General features: G+C 44.5%; 1 protein-coding gene across 2 annotated transcripts in view; it reads left to right on the top strand.

Moving 5' to 3' along the window:
• LOC138516264 (uncharacterized) overlaps positions 1-16,559 on the top strand; it is a 452,129-nt gene extending 435,570 nt beyond the window's left edge. Inside the window, exon 4 of one of the 2 annotated variants that reach the window (XR_011282259.1) lies at positions 15,177-16,559. Coding sequence is in view for 1 of the 2 variants with exons in the window: in XM_069631256.1 (XP_069487357.1) it covers positions 15,177-16,462 (1,286 nt within the window). In the remaining variant the exon portion in view is untranslated. The remainder of the gene's footprint in view (positions 1-15,176) is intronic. The other variant, XM_069631256.1, reaches the window with a different exon arrangement.
• The last annotated feature ends 349 nt before the right edge of the window (positions 16,560-16,908 follow it).

Below are 16,908 nucleotides of genomic sequence, written 5' to 3'. Positions count from 1 at the left end.
TGGAATCAGGTCAGGGGGAAAGGGGAAATCAAGGGTGCCGGATATGAGAATGCCGAAAGCTCAATTTACTGAGCAAGAGCTCACTGTATTGGTTGAACAGGCGGTGGCTCACTCGGATGAGTTGTATGGAGATCAACACCAGCAGACCTCCCAGATGCGCAAAAACCCAATATGGGCAGACATCTGGGAAAAGGTGGTGGCTGTAGGATATGGACATGAAAAAGCGTTGGAATGACCTCAAGGCCATGGTACAGAGCCTGATTGCAATACAACACAGGAAGACAGCTGCCACTGGAGGCAGCACTGTACAACCACTCCTGCTCACACCCTGGGAGGAGATGGTTGCCGCCATTATCGACATGGTCGGCATCAAGGGCGTGGGCACTGCAGACTTTGGAGCCAGCGGCCGGGCAGAATCTGGTGAGTATCTGTGTGAAATGTGCGCCTATACATGGACAACCCTGCATGGATGCCGCAAAAAATATAAATCCATTAAAGTGACTTGAGCCCCAGCCAGAATATCCAATTCCTTTGAGGTCCAAGTCCACAGTGATTCCAGTCGGCAAATTAATGACCCCCATACAAGGAAGCCAGGCAGGAAGTGGAGAGGATGACATCCAACTGTCAACATTGACATGCAAGCCCAAAGGCTCAATGCACACCAACAGCGCCCAGCACAACCCCACCTTGGCACATACAACATGCAAACATTTGACAATAGCATGTGCATGATTGTTAGACACACAGCCCATCAGCAGTAATGCGCCATGGAGACACTCATTGCACACTCCATGCCAGTCAACATGTCCACATGACTCACACACAACTCAATGCAGTGCAATCACCTTACTGCTGTACCACAATCACAGCCTCAACAGTCCCGAGGCACATCTGGACAGGACGCCCTTTTGGTCAACTCATGCCAGGGTTGCGCATCCATAGTAAGCACTGCACCCCACACCTGTCATCTGGTTGCCACTACCGAATATGTTATGTTACCAGATTTTATAAAGCGCACGGTTGCCCAAGGGCATCATGGCGCTGAGTAAGAGAGAGATCAGAGGCAGAGAAGCCGGAATCAAAGGCAGTACCTTCCTCAGCATTTTCAACTGGAAATGACCAGCCTGACATACAGCCGAGACTTGTTGGTCCATGGACAGTGAGGCCGACGGCACGACGCCCAGGTTTTTTGCCTTTTTTACCGGGGACGGCAGTGGTCCCAAGGAAGAAGGCCAGAAGGAGGACACCCAAAGAGTGGGATAGGGAGGGTAGCCCACCACCATCACCTCAGTCTTATCGCCGTTCAGCTTGAGCCAGTTGTGGTTCATCCAGTCTCCAACTGCAGCCAGGAACCCCCGCAGGCACAACGACACTTCAGACCGATCCAGGTCTAAACGAATCAGTATCTGAGTGTCATCGGCATACGAGTAGCACCAGACGCGGAAGGAGCGGATGAGACAAACAAGGCCCCAGATATAGATATTAAACAGAATCAGTGACTGGGATGAGCCCTGAGGTACTGCACAGCTGAGGTGACATGGGGGGACAGAAAGGGAGGCCTAGAGAGCATTGCTCTCTGTGCCCGATCCGCAAGGAATGACTGAAACCAGGCTAGTACCTGCCCAGAGATGCCAAATTGGGCCAGCCGTGACAGCACGATGGAGTGGTCGACTGTATCAAAAGCCGCTGAAAGATCCAGCAGAATCAGGGCTCCCACTCACCCAGTATCCACCAGCCTCGTCATGTCATCCAAAACGGCGACCAGTACACTCTCTGTACCTCTACCAGGATGAAATCCAGATTGAACAGGGTCTAAAAGATTAGTAGATTCAAGGAAAGTAGAAAGCAGAGGAGACACCAGTGATTCTAAAAGTTTAGCCAAGAAAGAAAGAAGAGAAATAGGACGGAAATTAGACGGAACAGCAGGGTCCAAAGTAGGCTTCTTTAGGAGAGGGCTCACCCTGGCTGACTTCAATACACACGGAATAGAGCCTGTCTGAAAGGAGTCGTTAATAGTTCTCGTAATCTTAGAAGAGAGAGTAGGGGCAATCTCCTTCATAATCCGCAGAGGCATGGCATGATTTAATTTTCTCAATAACTGACAGTACCTTTTCCTCCGAAAAGACTGGAAAGCTTGCCCAGGTATTGGCTGTACTGGGATCAGCCTTGACTGGGGGTGAAGAGAGAGTCAGAATGCAAAGTACCTCTAGTAGTGGCCGAGATCTTAAGCCTAATATTGTCAATCTTAGTGATGAAGAAGTGAGAAAGAGTATCACAAAGATCTTGAGTGGGTGTGACAATAGGAGTGAGTCTTTCTACCGAGGCCAGGGCCTTGACTGCAAAGATGAGAGCCCTAGGTTGGGATAGAAAAGACTCAATATTGATAGTAAAGTAGAGCCTTTTAACGGCTTTAATCTAGCCGAATAAGCAGCCAGGCAAATTTTAGACTGTATTTTGCAGATGTAATCGTAGGCTCTACGCCATTTACGTTCAGCCTGGCAGAGTATAAGACGTTCCTTTGTTGGGAATACATGATCCCAACACAGTGGCAGACACATGATGCATTCCCCCCGCTGCCCCTGGAGGAACAATGCACAGTGCTGAAATTGTACAAGTGAAAATCAATGTTGTATCGCCATGCACCTAAGGAACAATGTTTTAAATGGATATTTGAATTATACCCAAACAGGCACTCAAGACATCCACGAACAGACTGTTGTTGCAGGACCCTCCAGGACACCAGAACCAATCAGCGCCAGCTAGCACACACTGCCAGCCAGTTCTGTGAGTGGGATAGTGCCACCCAAAAAAGGCACCATGTGAGTACCCAATCTACAGGCCTAACAAGCGTTGGGAAGGACACCGCCACGGTGCATCGTCAGGACACCGTCAGAAAAACAGCACCACAGGCCACAGGGCATCACACAACCACAGCTGGGGCAACTGTTGCCCCTCATGCGAGACAGGTGTTGATGACAGGACACAATCTGAGCAAGCCACAGCTGGCACGGCAGAGGTGCTGTCAGACTCTGTATCCCCACTTCAAGTCCACCACATTCCCCTGCCTGTCAGTTCTCCCCAGAATCCTCTCCCCTACGTAGCCTCTCCCCATTGCACGCCCCAACCTTCCCATCAGGAATCACACTGTGCACTCCAGTACAGGCATGAGTCTTCCCCCGATGGCAAGGTTGAGGCAGGTCGCCATTCACCCCATCTACTGCAGCAGGCCACCCATGGCAGTGGCCATTCCCCCCAGCCATTGCCTGGCCCGACAATGCAGGCCATCTGGGACCGTCTCAACAGGATGGACCAGAGGCAGGCTGAGATGCACTCCATGGCCCGGGAACAATTGGGTCATTCTCAGGCCATGCGGGACTGTATCCAGGGGGCATCCAGGCGGTTGTCCAAATATGTCGACAAGCTGTGCAGGAGCATGCAGCGCAGTAACGCAAGCCAGTGTCTGATGAGCCAGAGGGTGTGTAAACTGGCTGAACAGTTGTCATCCTCCCATGAGGCCTTGGCCAGGGCCATCCACCTCACCATGGACCATGTTCGTGGGGCCACACAGGAGAGTTCACAATCCACTACCCCTACCGAGGGTTCATTAGCGAGCACCCCATCCATGCACTCACAGCGCAGTGCAGCACATCCCGCAATGGCTGCTGACAAGGGGGACAAGAGGCTGCGCTAGTGGGTTCATGTCCAGGGGCGAGGTTGTGGGGTGTGAGGTGGAGTTGGGAATCCGGGTGTGGGGTGGGAGATGGTGTTTGGGGATCAGAGTGTGGGTGGGAGGTGAAGTTGGGGTTCAGGGTGGGAGTTGGAGTTGGGGATCACGGTATGTCAGGTTCTGAATAAATCACTGTTTAAAGTTAGTGTTTGTGTAAGATGTTTATTCTATGGTTGAGTAAGTTGTGTATTCAGTGACTCATCGTTGCCCTCAGTGTTGCATAAGTGCATAGTCAAGGGCAATTGTCCTTGAGGTTCTTACGGACCATCGGTCCTTCCATAACATCCCAATGTATGTCCTGTGCTGACCTGTTAACACCTTCAGAGACATCCTCATCCGAGCTAGGGTGTGATTGGACCTCATCTGGTGGCATTTAAATGTGCCTTCAAGTGCACAAGTAGTGCATCATTGCAGTGATTAATACTATCTTGCCTACTTAATCTGGTTTGTACATGAGGGCACCACCTGTGGGGCGCAGGCACCCAAATCTGGTTTTCCGAAATCCAAGTGTGCACTCATTGCATGGCCTTGTCCTCCTCTGCGCATTACAGCAGGCTTCCTACTGCGGTTTTCCAGGGTTCCTCCCAGGTGTCCTCAGCCATGGGTGACTGCTGATGGCCAGCTTCCCATGCAAGACATGAATGGACTGTGTGAGGTTGATGTGACTCTTCAATTGCTCAGTCACATTGCAGGATTCAGCAGTAATCAAGGATTTGTCAGTGTCATGTCATCTGCAAAGCATTTTTCAGTTATGGTGTTCTAGTACATTTTTACTGTGGTTGTGGTGGGTGGCCTGAATGCGTTGTGCTGCCTTGCATGGCAGGACACCCTGTGTCATATGCGTACTATCTGTGTACCGGGGTGGGTCAGTCAGTGTACTAGGTCTGTTCTGTGCACTTCTTTTGTTGCATCATGGGACTTGTAGTTGCTACACTTTGCTGAGCATTTTGTACCCTAGGTGTGTGACGGTGGTCCTGTGTGTCAGGTATGCCTAAACCTGTGAGCCAGGTGAGCTGTCTTCTTTGACTCTGCATGAACACTGGCAGGGTTCTTTTCCTCGGTATCATGGTATCATGTGTGGCCCCAGGGTATTGTGCGCAGCAGTGGGTGATAGTATCACATGGCATTTGTACATTAATTGATTGGTACTGTTTCCTGTTCATGTATGCCTGCTCAGTAGCCTTTTGGGGTGGGGCATCACCATTGCCACATGTGTGCAATCCAATGCTGCTAGGGTATTGGGAAAATGGGCAATGTTGTTGGAAAGTGACTTTGCTGCATGCACTTGCGCCTGGGTGATGTGCATGCCTCATTAGCGCATCCATGACTTGGTCCAACACCTTAGCAAATGCAGGCTGTGACATCCCATGCAGTGTACCCACCGTGTGCTGGGATTCACCCATGGCACAGATATGTAGGACCAACGGCAACTTCAGCGGGGGAGGGGAGAGTTATGATTCCAATGGCACTCTGGAGATTGGTCTGGATCAGGGTGAGCAGGTCTGTGATGTTCGGGCAGTCCAAACGGTAGAGGGTCACTAATTGGCTAACTGTCGGTGTCCATGGGGGTGGGTGGACACATGGTATGGATGCCCCCCATGTCATGTGTCTCCTGTGCTTTTGTGGTGCCTGTCCCCTTCTCTGCTGGGGTCTTGCATGCTGCTGTAGTTGTGTATGGAGTAGGGGGTACTGGAGCCCATAATGAACGTCTGCATGTGGCTGCATGTTGGCTGGATGTGTGTTGGGGGAGGGTGTGGCCCTTATATACTTCTCCTGAGGCAATCTGGTGCACCTGCGCCTTGATTTCAGGGACCTGTCTGCATTTACCTCTACCATTTTGGTGGAGGTATATACGCTGTGTTTTTGCCTGTAATTCTTCCAGTTTTTGGTGGAAATTCCGGCGATTCCCAACTTGTAATTCGACGGAAATTGGTTGATTTTTTTGGGGGGCTAATTCCGCCGACGTGCTTGGCCCCTGGGCTAATTCTGCCCATTTTTGGAGGATTTACCACTGGCGCTAATTCCATGGGCGGAATATCTACCGTGGAATGAACGCCAATTTTCTGTGACTCTGAATTTGGCGTAGTGGTAAAGATGGCAGTAGCGGAAATACCTCCCATTTTACTGCTTACCGCCAAACTAGTAATGAGGCCCATTGTATAGTACTTGCCTCAGCACAAAAACCAGTGGCACTTGATCTTCCTTCAGAAGTCCATTTGATATCAGACAAGACAATGGGCACTCAGGGGTATGATATGATATGATATAAGTCATTTATAATGCGCCTGTACACGAGTGTTTCTAGGGTAGAGCCTAGTGAGTTTGTCAGAGCAATAATTTCAAGAGCAACCTAAACTGCTGTGGGTGCTGGTGATATTTGGCTCCTTTTGCCCATAAGGGACCCTGTAACAATGTATTTAAAATAACACAACAGCACACTGCACAGATTAACATGAAAAATATTTCTGTAGCACAATTGTTAAACATCCACAGCCGACACGCGTTTCTAACTCACCGTCTTACTCTAGGTAGTATACAGTATATTGAAACATTCAAAAGAGTCCATTGGTGGCACATATACAACATTGGTAAATTAAAACGTTTCCCAGTCAGAATATATTGAAATACATTATTGTGTCTGATTTACATGCATACAAACCACAAGGTAAATATACAAAAGTCCAACAAAGTAAACAGATTACGATCAATCCAATGTCACCCAATACCATTTGAAACGGAATTGTTAAACAGAGTCAAGGTTGAGTCGAAATCCAAGGTGGGCAACAGCACCCAATATTAAAATGGCAGTAGATATTAAGATGGCAGTATAAACCACAAGATATCAATGCTAATACTCAAAGTTAATTACATGTATGTATATGGAATAAAAAGACAAAAGGAAAAGCAGCAAGAGGAGGGGCAGGGGAGGAATAAAGACACAAAATCAAACATTATTTCACCATCAAATCATATTCACTGCCCTCCAGCAACCCTGAACCCTTGTTAGAGATTGGACATTGTCCAATAGTGCCGGTGCCACACCCTTATATCCATGCAAGTGCATACTATTCACATATGTATACCCAAACCAACACCTGAATATTTCCTGAGATTGAACCGCTAGGTGATAACCATGAATCCCTTTTGACATGCCAATTGAGTATATGCAGTTATTAAAACTGACAACTAAGGTATTTAGTGCCCCCAATTAAGTCATACCGTAAATGGCAGTAAAGCGAAACCACAAAATGTAATAATTGTCACGCGGACCAGGACCTGTTCATGAAAAGACCCAAATTAAGTCTAGTATCACATATACTGATCACCCGTAACTATGTGCCACTTATTGTGATTAATGAAACTTGGGGAGGTTACCTGGGTTATTACCCCGTTTGCCTTAAAATGGAGAGGGACGACGTCAATCCTGCAAGTAAGATATAGTTGCAGGTAAACCATAAAGTCATACTCCTCTTAAAATAGTCACCACCGAGCAGTGTATAATTAGATGCAGCTTTACCTGTCGCCACTTGTGAAGAGTCCCGTAATTACAGAAAAGAACCACTAACCGGGGAGAAAAATAAACAAATAGTTGTTTACCTGATCAGGGTCAATGTTTCCCAAATATTACTACACAAATGTCAAAACATGTCTCTAGTAGAATTCCGGGTAAGGGTTCCCAACCACCTCTTTCTTAAAGAATAGTGTTGCTGGCCTCTTGGCTCTCCCTGGCCTCACAAACTTGCCTGCAACACTGCTGGTTTGTATCCCAGACCCACCTGATTTACCAGAAGTTGAGATTCAGAAAATCTGACCGCCAGCTTAAAATGGGATGAAATCTTTGTGTTAGAACAGGCCAGTAATGTAAAAAGCTTGCTAAAAATGCAATTGAACACATTAGAGCACCCACTACCCTTTCCATTGTAAGAACATTTCCTGGGAAGCTTGATATATTATATTAAGGTGATAATTAACATACCCCAATGGTCAGCAACCCGCTCTTCAAGAGGAACGAAGTTCCCCCGTTCAAAAATTGTCTATATTCACTGAGTTTCTTCACTAAAGTCAACACGCTTGAGTAAATGTGATCCAATATATTTAAATCTCCCCAGGTAAGTAAATTAACTAAGGCTACCTGGCAGTGGCACGTTTGAAAAATGAACAATCAGTCATCTTACTAATGTCCCATGTTAAGGAACAATAACCACATTGTTGCCACCATTGAGTTTTTGTAGATTCTAGCATACAACCTGAACATCATATGAAATCATTGTTCCAACATGATTACAAGAAAACAGAGAGTTCATGATCCATGTTCAGACCTCCCTCCACAGTCCTGTATTTACAAATTAAGCAATAATCTAACTGTTTCATTCGAGGTTCTCGGTTACCCCCTCTTTTTGGCATCATAACCTGCATTAGTCCCACAAATCTAGTTTCCTCTTTTTTAGGTATTTGATGGTGTTTCTGCCAATGCGTGGCCAGAAGGTACTTGATCTCATACCACAAAATGCCTCATCAGTCATAGCAGATCTATCAGCCAGAAACATTTCATTTGGCATTGCAAAGGAGATCATTTTCTTGGTTTGAGTTATCAAGCCTGAGACCAGTGACACAGCAAATCACTCTAGCAATATACTTTTTTCTGACACATCCCTTTTGCAGCCAGTGCTGGTGAGGACATCAAAGCTATGAGGAATGGGTCTGTTGCCCTACACACCACCTGTTGTAAGAGAAAATGATGCCTGAAAGGTTTAGCTATAGGAAAGCCATCTGAAATAGCAGAGTTATCTGCAGGTATGGCACAATGACCCCACTGGCAACCCTTCTCTTAATACAGTAATTCCAGCAGAACCATCCTTTACCTATTTAAGTTTGAAGACCCTCAGTCCCCTTCACCACTCAGAGGCATCTCAAGTTAGCCTCCAATTTAAGCAAAATCACATATCCTTTTCCTTCTTCACTCAGTACCCGTATATAAATAATATAGTTGACTTATTTCCTTTATGATTTCCTGCATTCTGGATTCACAGTTATCAACATATACTCTTCTGTTCCCCCATAGAGACAGCTTGCACATGAACATTCCTAAGTTATTCCAAGGCTATGTTTTGGTACCTCACATGAAACAAAGCATTGAAATCTGTGGCATGTTCCTAGGTGACACACATTCATTATTCCAGGTAGGTCTGGGTACAGAAAATGAACAATTGGCAGGCTGAGTTTGGATTAAAGGTGATTAAAGGTGATCAAGTTCATCAAGAAATTAAAATACAGGATGCTAGTGCCTCAGACTGTCACATCTGCTATTTTCTTTTCAGTGATCCCTCTCATGCACATGAAGATTCTGACTCTCAGGAACTTAATTATGATTTTATTTGCCTATGCGTAGCATACCTTGAGGTTCTACCCAGACCTTCTTCTAATAATATAGGCCTCTCATTGAAATGTCAGTGGAGGCTATCCCTTCTTTACAGATTATGCTGTGTAATCCACCACCATTCTGATATCAGCTGAATTGACAACTTGGCTTCTAATCTGCTTCGATATGGGGCTTGTGACTGCTGCTGGAATACATGAAGATTTTGAAGAATCAGGAAGGCTGTATGGTTTCACTAAGGACTTTTTCCTCTTTTGTATTTGAGTAGTTGTACAATTTTTACTTAATTCAGAAAACACATGTCTTCTACAATCCCCTTTTGAGGGTACACCCTTCAGTCATCACTTCATGTAGGAGTTTAAAAAAAAGGTTTTTCCTGTCATTGCATATTTTCGGGGAGGCCTACCCAGTGTTTTTCACCTGGAATTGGTACTAGATCAGAATTGGCAGTTGGAAGTAGTTCTTACTAAGCAGATGGGGTTTCCTTAAAAAAAACAAGTTTGAATGATATTGGCTAGAAGAATCAGCATAATGAAGGCTTTTTGTATGGATGAATATGACACTGGGTTCAGCAGTCATTTGGCAGTCCTCATAAAGCAATCAGTTTCCTTGCCTAGATTTGTTCCAAATCCTCCTATGTTGGCAGGGAAAAAGCTGCATACATTTACATGAGAGGCGCCAGGTCATAAATGGACATAACCAAAGGTTTCATTCCTTCAAACTACTTTCCATAACTTACCACACCCCAGGAGAAAGGGCTGGCATTTCTTGTAAGTCCCTAATCAGATATGTTGTCTCATTTTTCAGACTATAATGTTAAAGTGCATCATATATTGTCTGCTTTTGAGAGCCAAGGCTCATTCATTTAGGGAAGTGGTGTACAACTTGTAGCTCTCCCAATTTTTGGACTCTGACCAAGATCTGTTACTAGTGGCTAAGCTGCCTAGGGATAATGGAATTGTAGTCCAAAAGATCTGGAGATCCAAAGGTTGCTGAGCCATGAGAGGAAAACAGCTACAGCTACTCTTCCAGGCAATGGGGGTCATTCCGAGGTTGGAGGTAAGGGATTACCGGCGCCTGTAAGGGCACCGATGGCCGTAATCCCTTACCTCCGTATTCCGAGTTCCCTTTGCGGGTCCCTCTTTACCTCCTGCTTTTAGCAGGAGTAAATTACGGGACCCGCAAAGTGACCTTGGAGTAAATTACGGCACCGTAATTTACGGTGCCGTAATTACCTCCTTCCCCATTCCCATTGAGCCCTATGGGGGCAGAAATGGGGATGGGGAAGGGCTATGGTGAATGGGGAATTACCGATCCATCCAACCTTGGAATGGACCGGTAATTACTCCATTCACCATGCCGGTATTCCATGGAGTAAATAGCTCCATGGTTGCCAACCATGGAGCTATTTACTCCATGGTGTAGTCCTAACTCGGAATGAGGGCCAATATGACTTCCAGATCAATACGCTGGGCAGCTGACTGTAAACTCACCTAAATGTTTTCAGCCTTTACTCTTTGGACTTAGATTCTAAACGGATGCCCAATTGGGCCAAGTTTTACTTAAGAAAATATTCCATTAAGAAACTCATTTAAAAAAATCTTAGAATAAAATGGGCGTGTTGATTGATTTTTTCCTCCTTTCCTTTCTCTTGATTTCAAGGTGGTTCTGTTTGCTATTCAAATCTATAAGGGTATGAATAGTGAGGAAGATACCATGATGTAGAAGAAACTTTCCGTTTGGGTAATGATGGTTCTCATCATGTGTATTTGTATTATATTCATCATCATCCTGCCAAGGGATTCCCCTCCATTATGCTGTAAATGGAACTGAGATGTCTGATGGAAAATAGGACATTATTAGGGATTTCTGAATGTCAACCTAATTGAGAGGCCATCATATTTGTCTTATACTTTTTAAAACAAAGATAGAAATGCAATAAATTGTATGTTGTTTAAAGGTGTATGGCTGACTCACACTGGACCCTTGGCAAGCTTCAATGGGTAAGTAGTTTTCTGAAACACTAGTGTTTGTTTTCAGACACATTTATCTAAGCTCTGGGACAATTTACCTCGGGTGGGAGCCCTAAACATGTATATGTTTCAGGAGACTATGTCAACCACTCATTTTGACGTGGAGGTTTATCACACAGTCACAAGCCCAGCAGTAAAAGCGGAGCTGGGCCGGCTAGGGGCGGTCTGGCTGTGGCCTTAGATTGCAATTTAAGAATAACTTGTGAACTAATATACCTCTCTGAGTGGTTGCTGATGGTAAAGCTTATCGCGCGTCGAACTCAACCCTCTATCCTGTTGGTTAACATGTATTGGAACCCTCAACGGGTTGCATTGGAATCCATTCAGGACTTTCTGGGTGCTCTCTTTGAGGATTGGTTTATGAAGGGAAGCATTTCTATGATTCTGAGAGGCGTTTTGTGCTGAGGGATTGGCCTATAATAGCATTAAAGCTACCCCTTTCTAACATTATGATGTACAAAGAGGGATAAGTTGGGATTGTTTTCTTGGGGAATGGAACACGATTCATTTGGAGTATGCACCCTCCATAGACTTCTTACCCTATACTTGGCATCGAGGTTCTCCATCCTCCAGAATTGACTATTTTCTATATTTCTTCAGGTCTAAGGCTAAATGTGGCCACTTGTCCCATTTAGATCTAGGCTTGGGGGATAACTTACTCTTATAATTCCCCTTGGACCTTTCCCTCAGTACTTCGAGCTGAGACCTGATCTTGCATGCTTGTTGCCAGACAAGGGAGGCTCACCCTAAAATGAAATCACAAGATGGTGGTTGAGATTCCTAAACTATTGACTAATGCACTCATAAACTCTGGTTTAAGGGATACACATAATGGGTCCCTCTGGGATTGTGCCAAAGAACCTTATAAGATCATAATGAACTGTCTAAGAAGAAGTATATACCAGAAACCACCCCCAAACGTATAGGGCACTGTAGGCACTCCTTTGACGTGACAATTATGGAGTCTATGAGATTAAAATGGCAAAATCTGGGTTTGTTAAAGAAACAGAGTTGGTACATAAAAATATAACATTGCAAGGAAAAAGGTGTGTCAATCACATAAGAATGTAGTCATATCTTTAAGGATGGATTTGCACGTTAGGGACAATCAGTCTATGTTACTACAACTTTGCAGCGGATGGTATGGCAAATTCTGAGCTACTATCAATCACACTCTGGGATCAAAAGGGACCTTGATGGACTCCCCGGCCACAGAACAACCATGGGTGGACTTCTATAAGAATAAATATTCTTCAGCAGAGTCTTTTATGGAATTAGATGATACTTCATTGGGCCCGGTTAGCTGGGGTATTTGTCCTTTGGAAGTAGAGGATATTATTTGGGCATTAAAACAACTAAAACCATCTCGGACTCTGGGCTCTGATGGAATCCCCCCTTTTGTTTTGAAATATTCTCCATCTGTTTGGTCAGCTTTTTTGAAACCTATGTTTGATGAAATGTACATGACCCATGTAATTCCCCCGTCCTGGGCACAGTCTGTCGTTATTCTGATAGCCCTAATCAATGCTATTAGTAAGGGGTTTGCAATTTTGCTCTTGCGAGGTCTAAATTTCATCATCAAACAGTCCCATGCCCTGTTCTAGGTTCCTGGTGGGGTTTAGGAAACAATTGGCTACCTCTCTAAATGCGAATATTCTGGCACACCTGCTACACACAATGTTCATCATAGCCAATTTGGGGCGGTCTTTATGGCCTCGCTGGACATGCCCAGCGTGTTTAACTTTGTTGTTAGATCAGTGCTGTTGTCAAAACTGCTCAAAATTAATATCCCCTGGAAGTTGGTGCAACTGTTAGCCCTCCTGCATACAGGAACTACCCTGCCGGTATGTCTTACTTGAGAGGGTTCCCTTTCCACTACAATCAATTCATATGTAGGTTTGAAACAAGGTTGTACACTTGCCCCGATCCTATTTAATCTTTATGTGTACGACATGGACTCCCTCTGGCAGGGGCCATCCATTTTCCCAGCACGGCTTGGTAGTCTTGGTAGTCTTAGGTTGGACTGGCTTGCCTTTGACGATGACTTCATTATTTTCGACAGAACGGCGAGGGGCTTACAATGTGAGTTGAATATTTTTTTCCAGTACTCACTTGACAATAAAATGTCACCTAACAGAGCCAAATCAAAGGTGATTATGTTCTCCAGGGGCTCTAAACCCAAGATCATGCATTGGGTACTGGACTCTGAGAGACTGGAACTAGTATTATCCTTGCACTATCTGGGATACAATCTGAGTAAAAGGCATCCGTGGGTATGTGGAGGGATTGTTTACAGGAAAAATACTCGCCAAATGAAATGTTTATTTTCAAGAACGTGTACATTTTGTATATTGCCTATCATACGTTTCTACCTGGATAAGATCGAACCGGTTTAGTTGTACAGACTCAACATATGTTTACTGGATTTGGGGGACCTCCTTAAGCGTAATTCAGGGTAAATTCTGGAAGGAGGTGTTGAGTTTGCTCTGGCAATTCCCAACTCTGTTATTAGGCATGCGTTTTGTCTGATTTCCCTTAAGGCACGTTTTATGTGGAGACAATTGTCGACGGATAAGAAAGTTCTTCATCCCTTGAAGAATTCATTGCTGACTTTAACAACATCTTGATGGAAGAATGAATTACTTCCATCAACTCTTTCAAAAGTCGGATGTAGGGAGTGTTAACATCAATTGGGGCTTTAGAGAAGGAGTTAATATAACGACTGGGGGTGGTAAAGAGAAAACAGTTTAGGTTTGATTGGGCCATTGATGGTATTGGAACGTATTCTACATATACGGAATACGCCCATTTTACACACAAGAGAGACGCTTTGCCATTCTATCTGCAGCGATTCCCGGGTAGTAGAGCACGGGGCACATACCTCAGTTTTCAAGTGAATCAGTTTAATTCCAGGGAAAGGTCAAGATATTGGAAAGGCTCGCAGGCACTTAGCGCTTGAACATATTGTAGGTTTTTTTAAAATGTCAATTTGAAAGAATCATTGGGTCACTGTCCGTTGTTTTTTATTAAGAATAGGCTCAGTCATTTTAAAGACAAAGGTTGCAGTGACTGACTTTTTGATGAATTAATTTTGGTGTAGACTAATGTGGGGGGACAATGTGTCATTGGTTTTAGCTTTGAATAACTTTCTAAAAGGTCTTTTGGATCGAATGATAGGTAAAAACGGCAGGCTGCTGCCGGAGTTGTGTTTTTTTCTGGCGCCTGGCTTTAGGGAATTACAGTCCCGGCGATCCGTGAAGCCAGGTGCCGGAAAATGTAACTCCCCATTCCCATTCGAGTCCCATAGGACTGGAATGGGAATGGGTCGGATGGAAGCACCGGCACCGTGTGCAACAGTGCCGGTGCCTCCGTCAAAGTCTGCGAGCGGGTGCCGTTCCGCCTGCCAGGTCAGACCTGGTGGAAGGGAGGGTCTCCAGCTTGCAAACTTGTACTCTGCCAGTCCAGTAACAACAATGCCAGTGAGCCTACCGGCACTGTTGTTACCGGACCGGCAGGGTCATAAAGAGGCCCATTGTGTGTTGTGTAAAGTTTGTTGTAAACCAAAATCGCAATAAAAAATAAGTCATTTTCTGAAACACTTTAGTGACTTCTGTATTCTAACAAATCCGCTCTCCCTAAGAAAACCACCCATTATCCTTTTTTTCTCTTGGTTAGTTGGAGAGAAATTGAGGAGAGGGAAGGGTTTCCAGGAATATGGAAGAGGAAGGTATTGATGCTAGTTAAGCTGTACCTGTGATGTGTTTTTTTTATTTTTGCCATTTGCGGCTGCTTTTGCCGGAGTGGAATGCCACTCTTAGCGGGTAACAATCAGGAGTCTGATGGACCAATAGAACCAGAGTTACTACGATGAATAGCCAATACAGATTTTAGGTTGAAACACTTAGAAGAGTGTGTGAATATTCATATGGGATGCTTGCCAGAGAAAGAAACTATAGTTGTTCATCAAGTTGTGTCTAATGCGTGGCTAGTCAGTTTGCAGAAATATAGCTTCATGTTTTGTAATGTTCCCTGTTTGTAGGTCAAGGCCCTCCAGTAAGCCATCATGAGCCGAAGGATGATGAATTGGGAGGCCTTTCTGCTGATGCATTTGATGATGAATATGAATATCTTGTCTATGTGGCTGAACAAACCCAAACCCTAGATGACGACGACATCATTAGGGAACCTGGTGATACTGGAGATAGCCCTGTAAATAATGTAGAGCAAAGTGAGAACTGTTATAACTTTTCACCAGCCAATGTAGCATCACAGTCCTCAACCTGGAATGATGATATGCAGCTTGCATCACAATCCAAAAGCCTGCATGGCTTTATTCAACCAAAGTCACAGCCCAAAAACCTGCATGCTTTTATGCAGCCAGCATCACAATCAAACAGCGTGCATTCAGATATCCAATCAGACTCCCAGTCCAAAGTCATGGAAGAGGTTTCCCAACCAGCATCACAAATTCGAATTCGACATTCTGATACACTGTCAGTATCAAAAACCAAAAGCTTTGGCACTCAAATGCAACCCGTATTACAATCAAAAAGGCTACAAACAGATTTGCAACCCACATACCAATCCAAATGCTTTCAAACTAATATGCAACCTTCTTTTCACTCAAAATGTCAGCAAACTGATATTCAAACACTAACACAGACCAGAAATCTAAATGCTTGTCTATCACTGGCTTCACAATCCAAATGTCTGCAAACTAATATACAACTGGCATCACAATCTAAATGCTTTCAGACTGATATGCAACCAACATTACAATCCATAAGTCTGCAAACTGATATGCAACTAGCTTCAAAGTGCAAAAGCCTGCAAACTGACATACACCCAACAACAGAGTCCAAAGAATTCCACACCTCTGTGCAAATTGAACATGGAAACCGGAAGACAATCGCTGAGAACTCGCAACGACAGTGTGACTTGATGGTGGAACATAATGCAATTATGAAAGAGCAATGCCGTCTACATGCCGAAAGTAATGTTATACAAACAGAGATTGTTAAAGCTCTAAATAACTGCATAAGAGCTACTACTATCCTAAATACTACCATGACCAATGTAGGGATGGTCAATAAGACATTTTGCAGACAGTTAATTGGGGCGCAGGAGATGTGTTCCCAAAATTGGCAAGGTCTTACCTCTGCCATTGGAAGCCAGGAAAAAAGAAACACTCCACTGCAACCAGTGAGTGAGGAATGTACTCCTGTGTCTGAAGAGAGCTCAAGTTCACCTGAACCACCCAGGGTTGGAAGGGCACGAACAAGATCATCCAAGAAGAAAGGGGTTGTAAAAAAAAGAAAGAAATAATAATTTTTATTTTGTTTTAAAAAAACAGCTACTTTACATAACCTGCATGTAACAAAGTCTGGTTTTAAAAGAAAGTACAATACATTCTCAGTACACCAATCACTGTATGCTTCTCTTCATCCATGTGTTGCTTGTTTTGGAATGCGTTCTTAGAAGCAAGCAAACATTTTGTTAGTTATAACATCATGTTGCAATAAGACAACACTGTGGAAACTATATCAGCTTCTTGGGAATCTCGCTAAACGGTGTGTGGTACCTGCAGCTGCCAGTAAGGGCAATACATGCGTTTATTTAGTTGCCTTTTCTTTCTACCTTAACTTCCATATACAGTGCACATGTTTCCAGACCTTCCCATCCACTGTAGCATTGTGCATTTAGGTTTTAACATGGTCACTCGCATGCAAAAAGGGCACTTCAAATATGATCATGTAGGAGTAACAGAACGA

Source organism: Ambystoma mexicanum, chromosome 6q (assembly GCF_040938575.1).
Source record: "Ambystoma mexicanum isolate Mex_15411 chromosome 6q, UKY_AmexF1_1, whole genome shotgun sequence".
Classification (NCBI taxonomy): Eukaryota; Metazoa; Chordata; class Amphibia; order Caudata; family Ambystomatidae; genus Ambystoma; species Ambystoma mexicanum.
The sequence above is the reverse complement of the archived record's forward strand: the minus strand, read 5'-3'. Positions and strand labels throughout refer to the sequence as shown.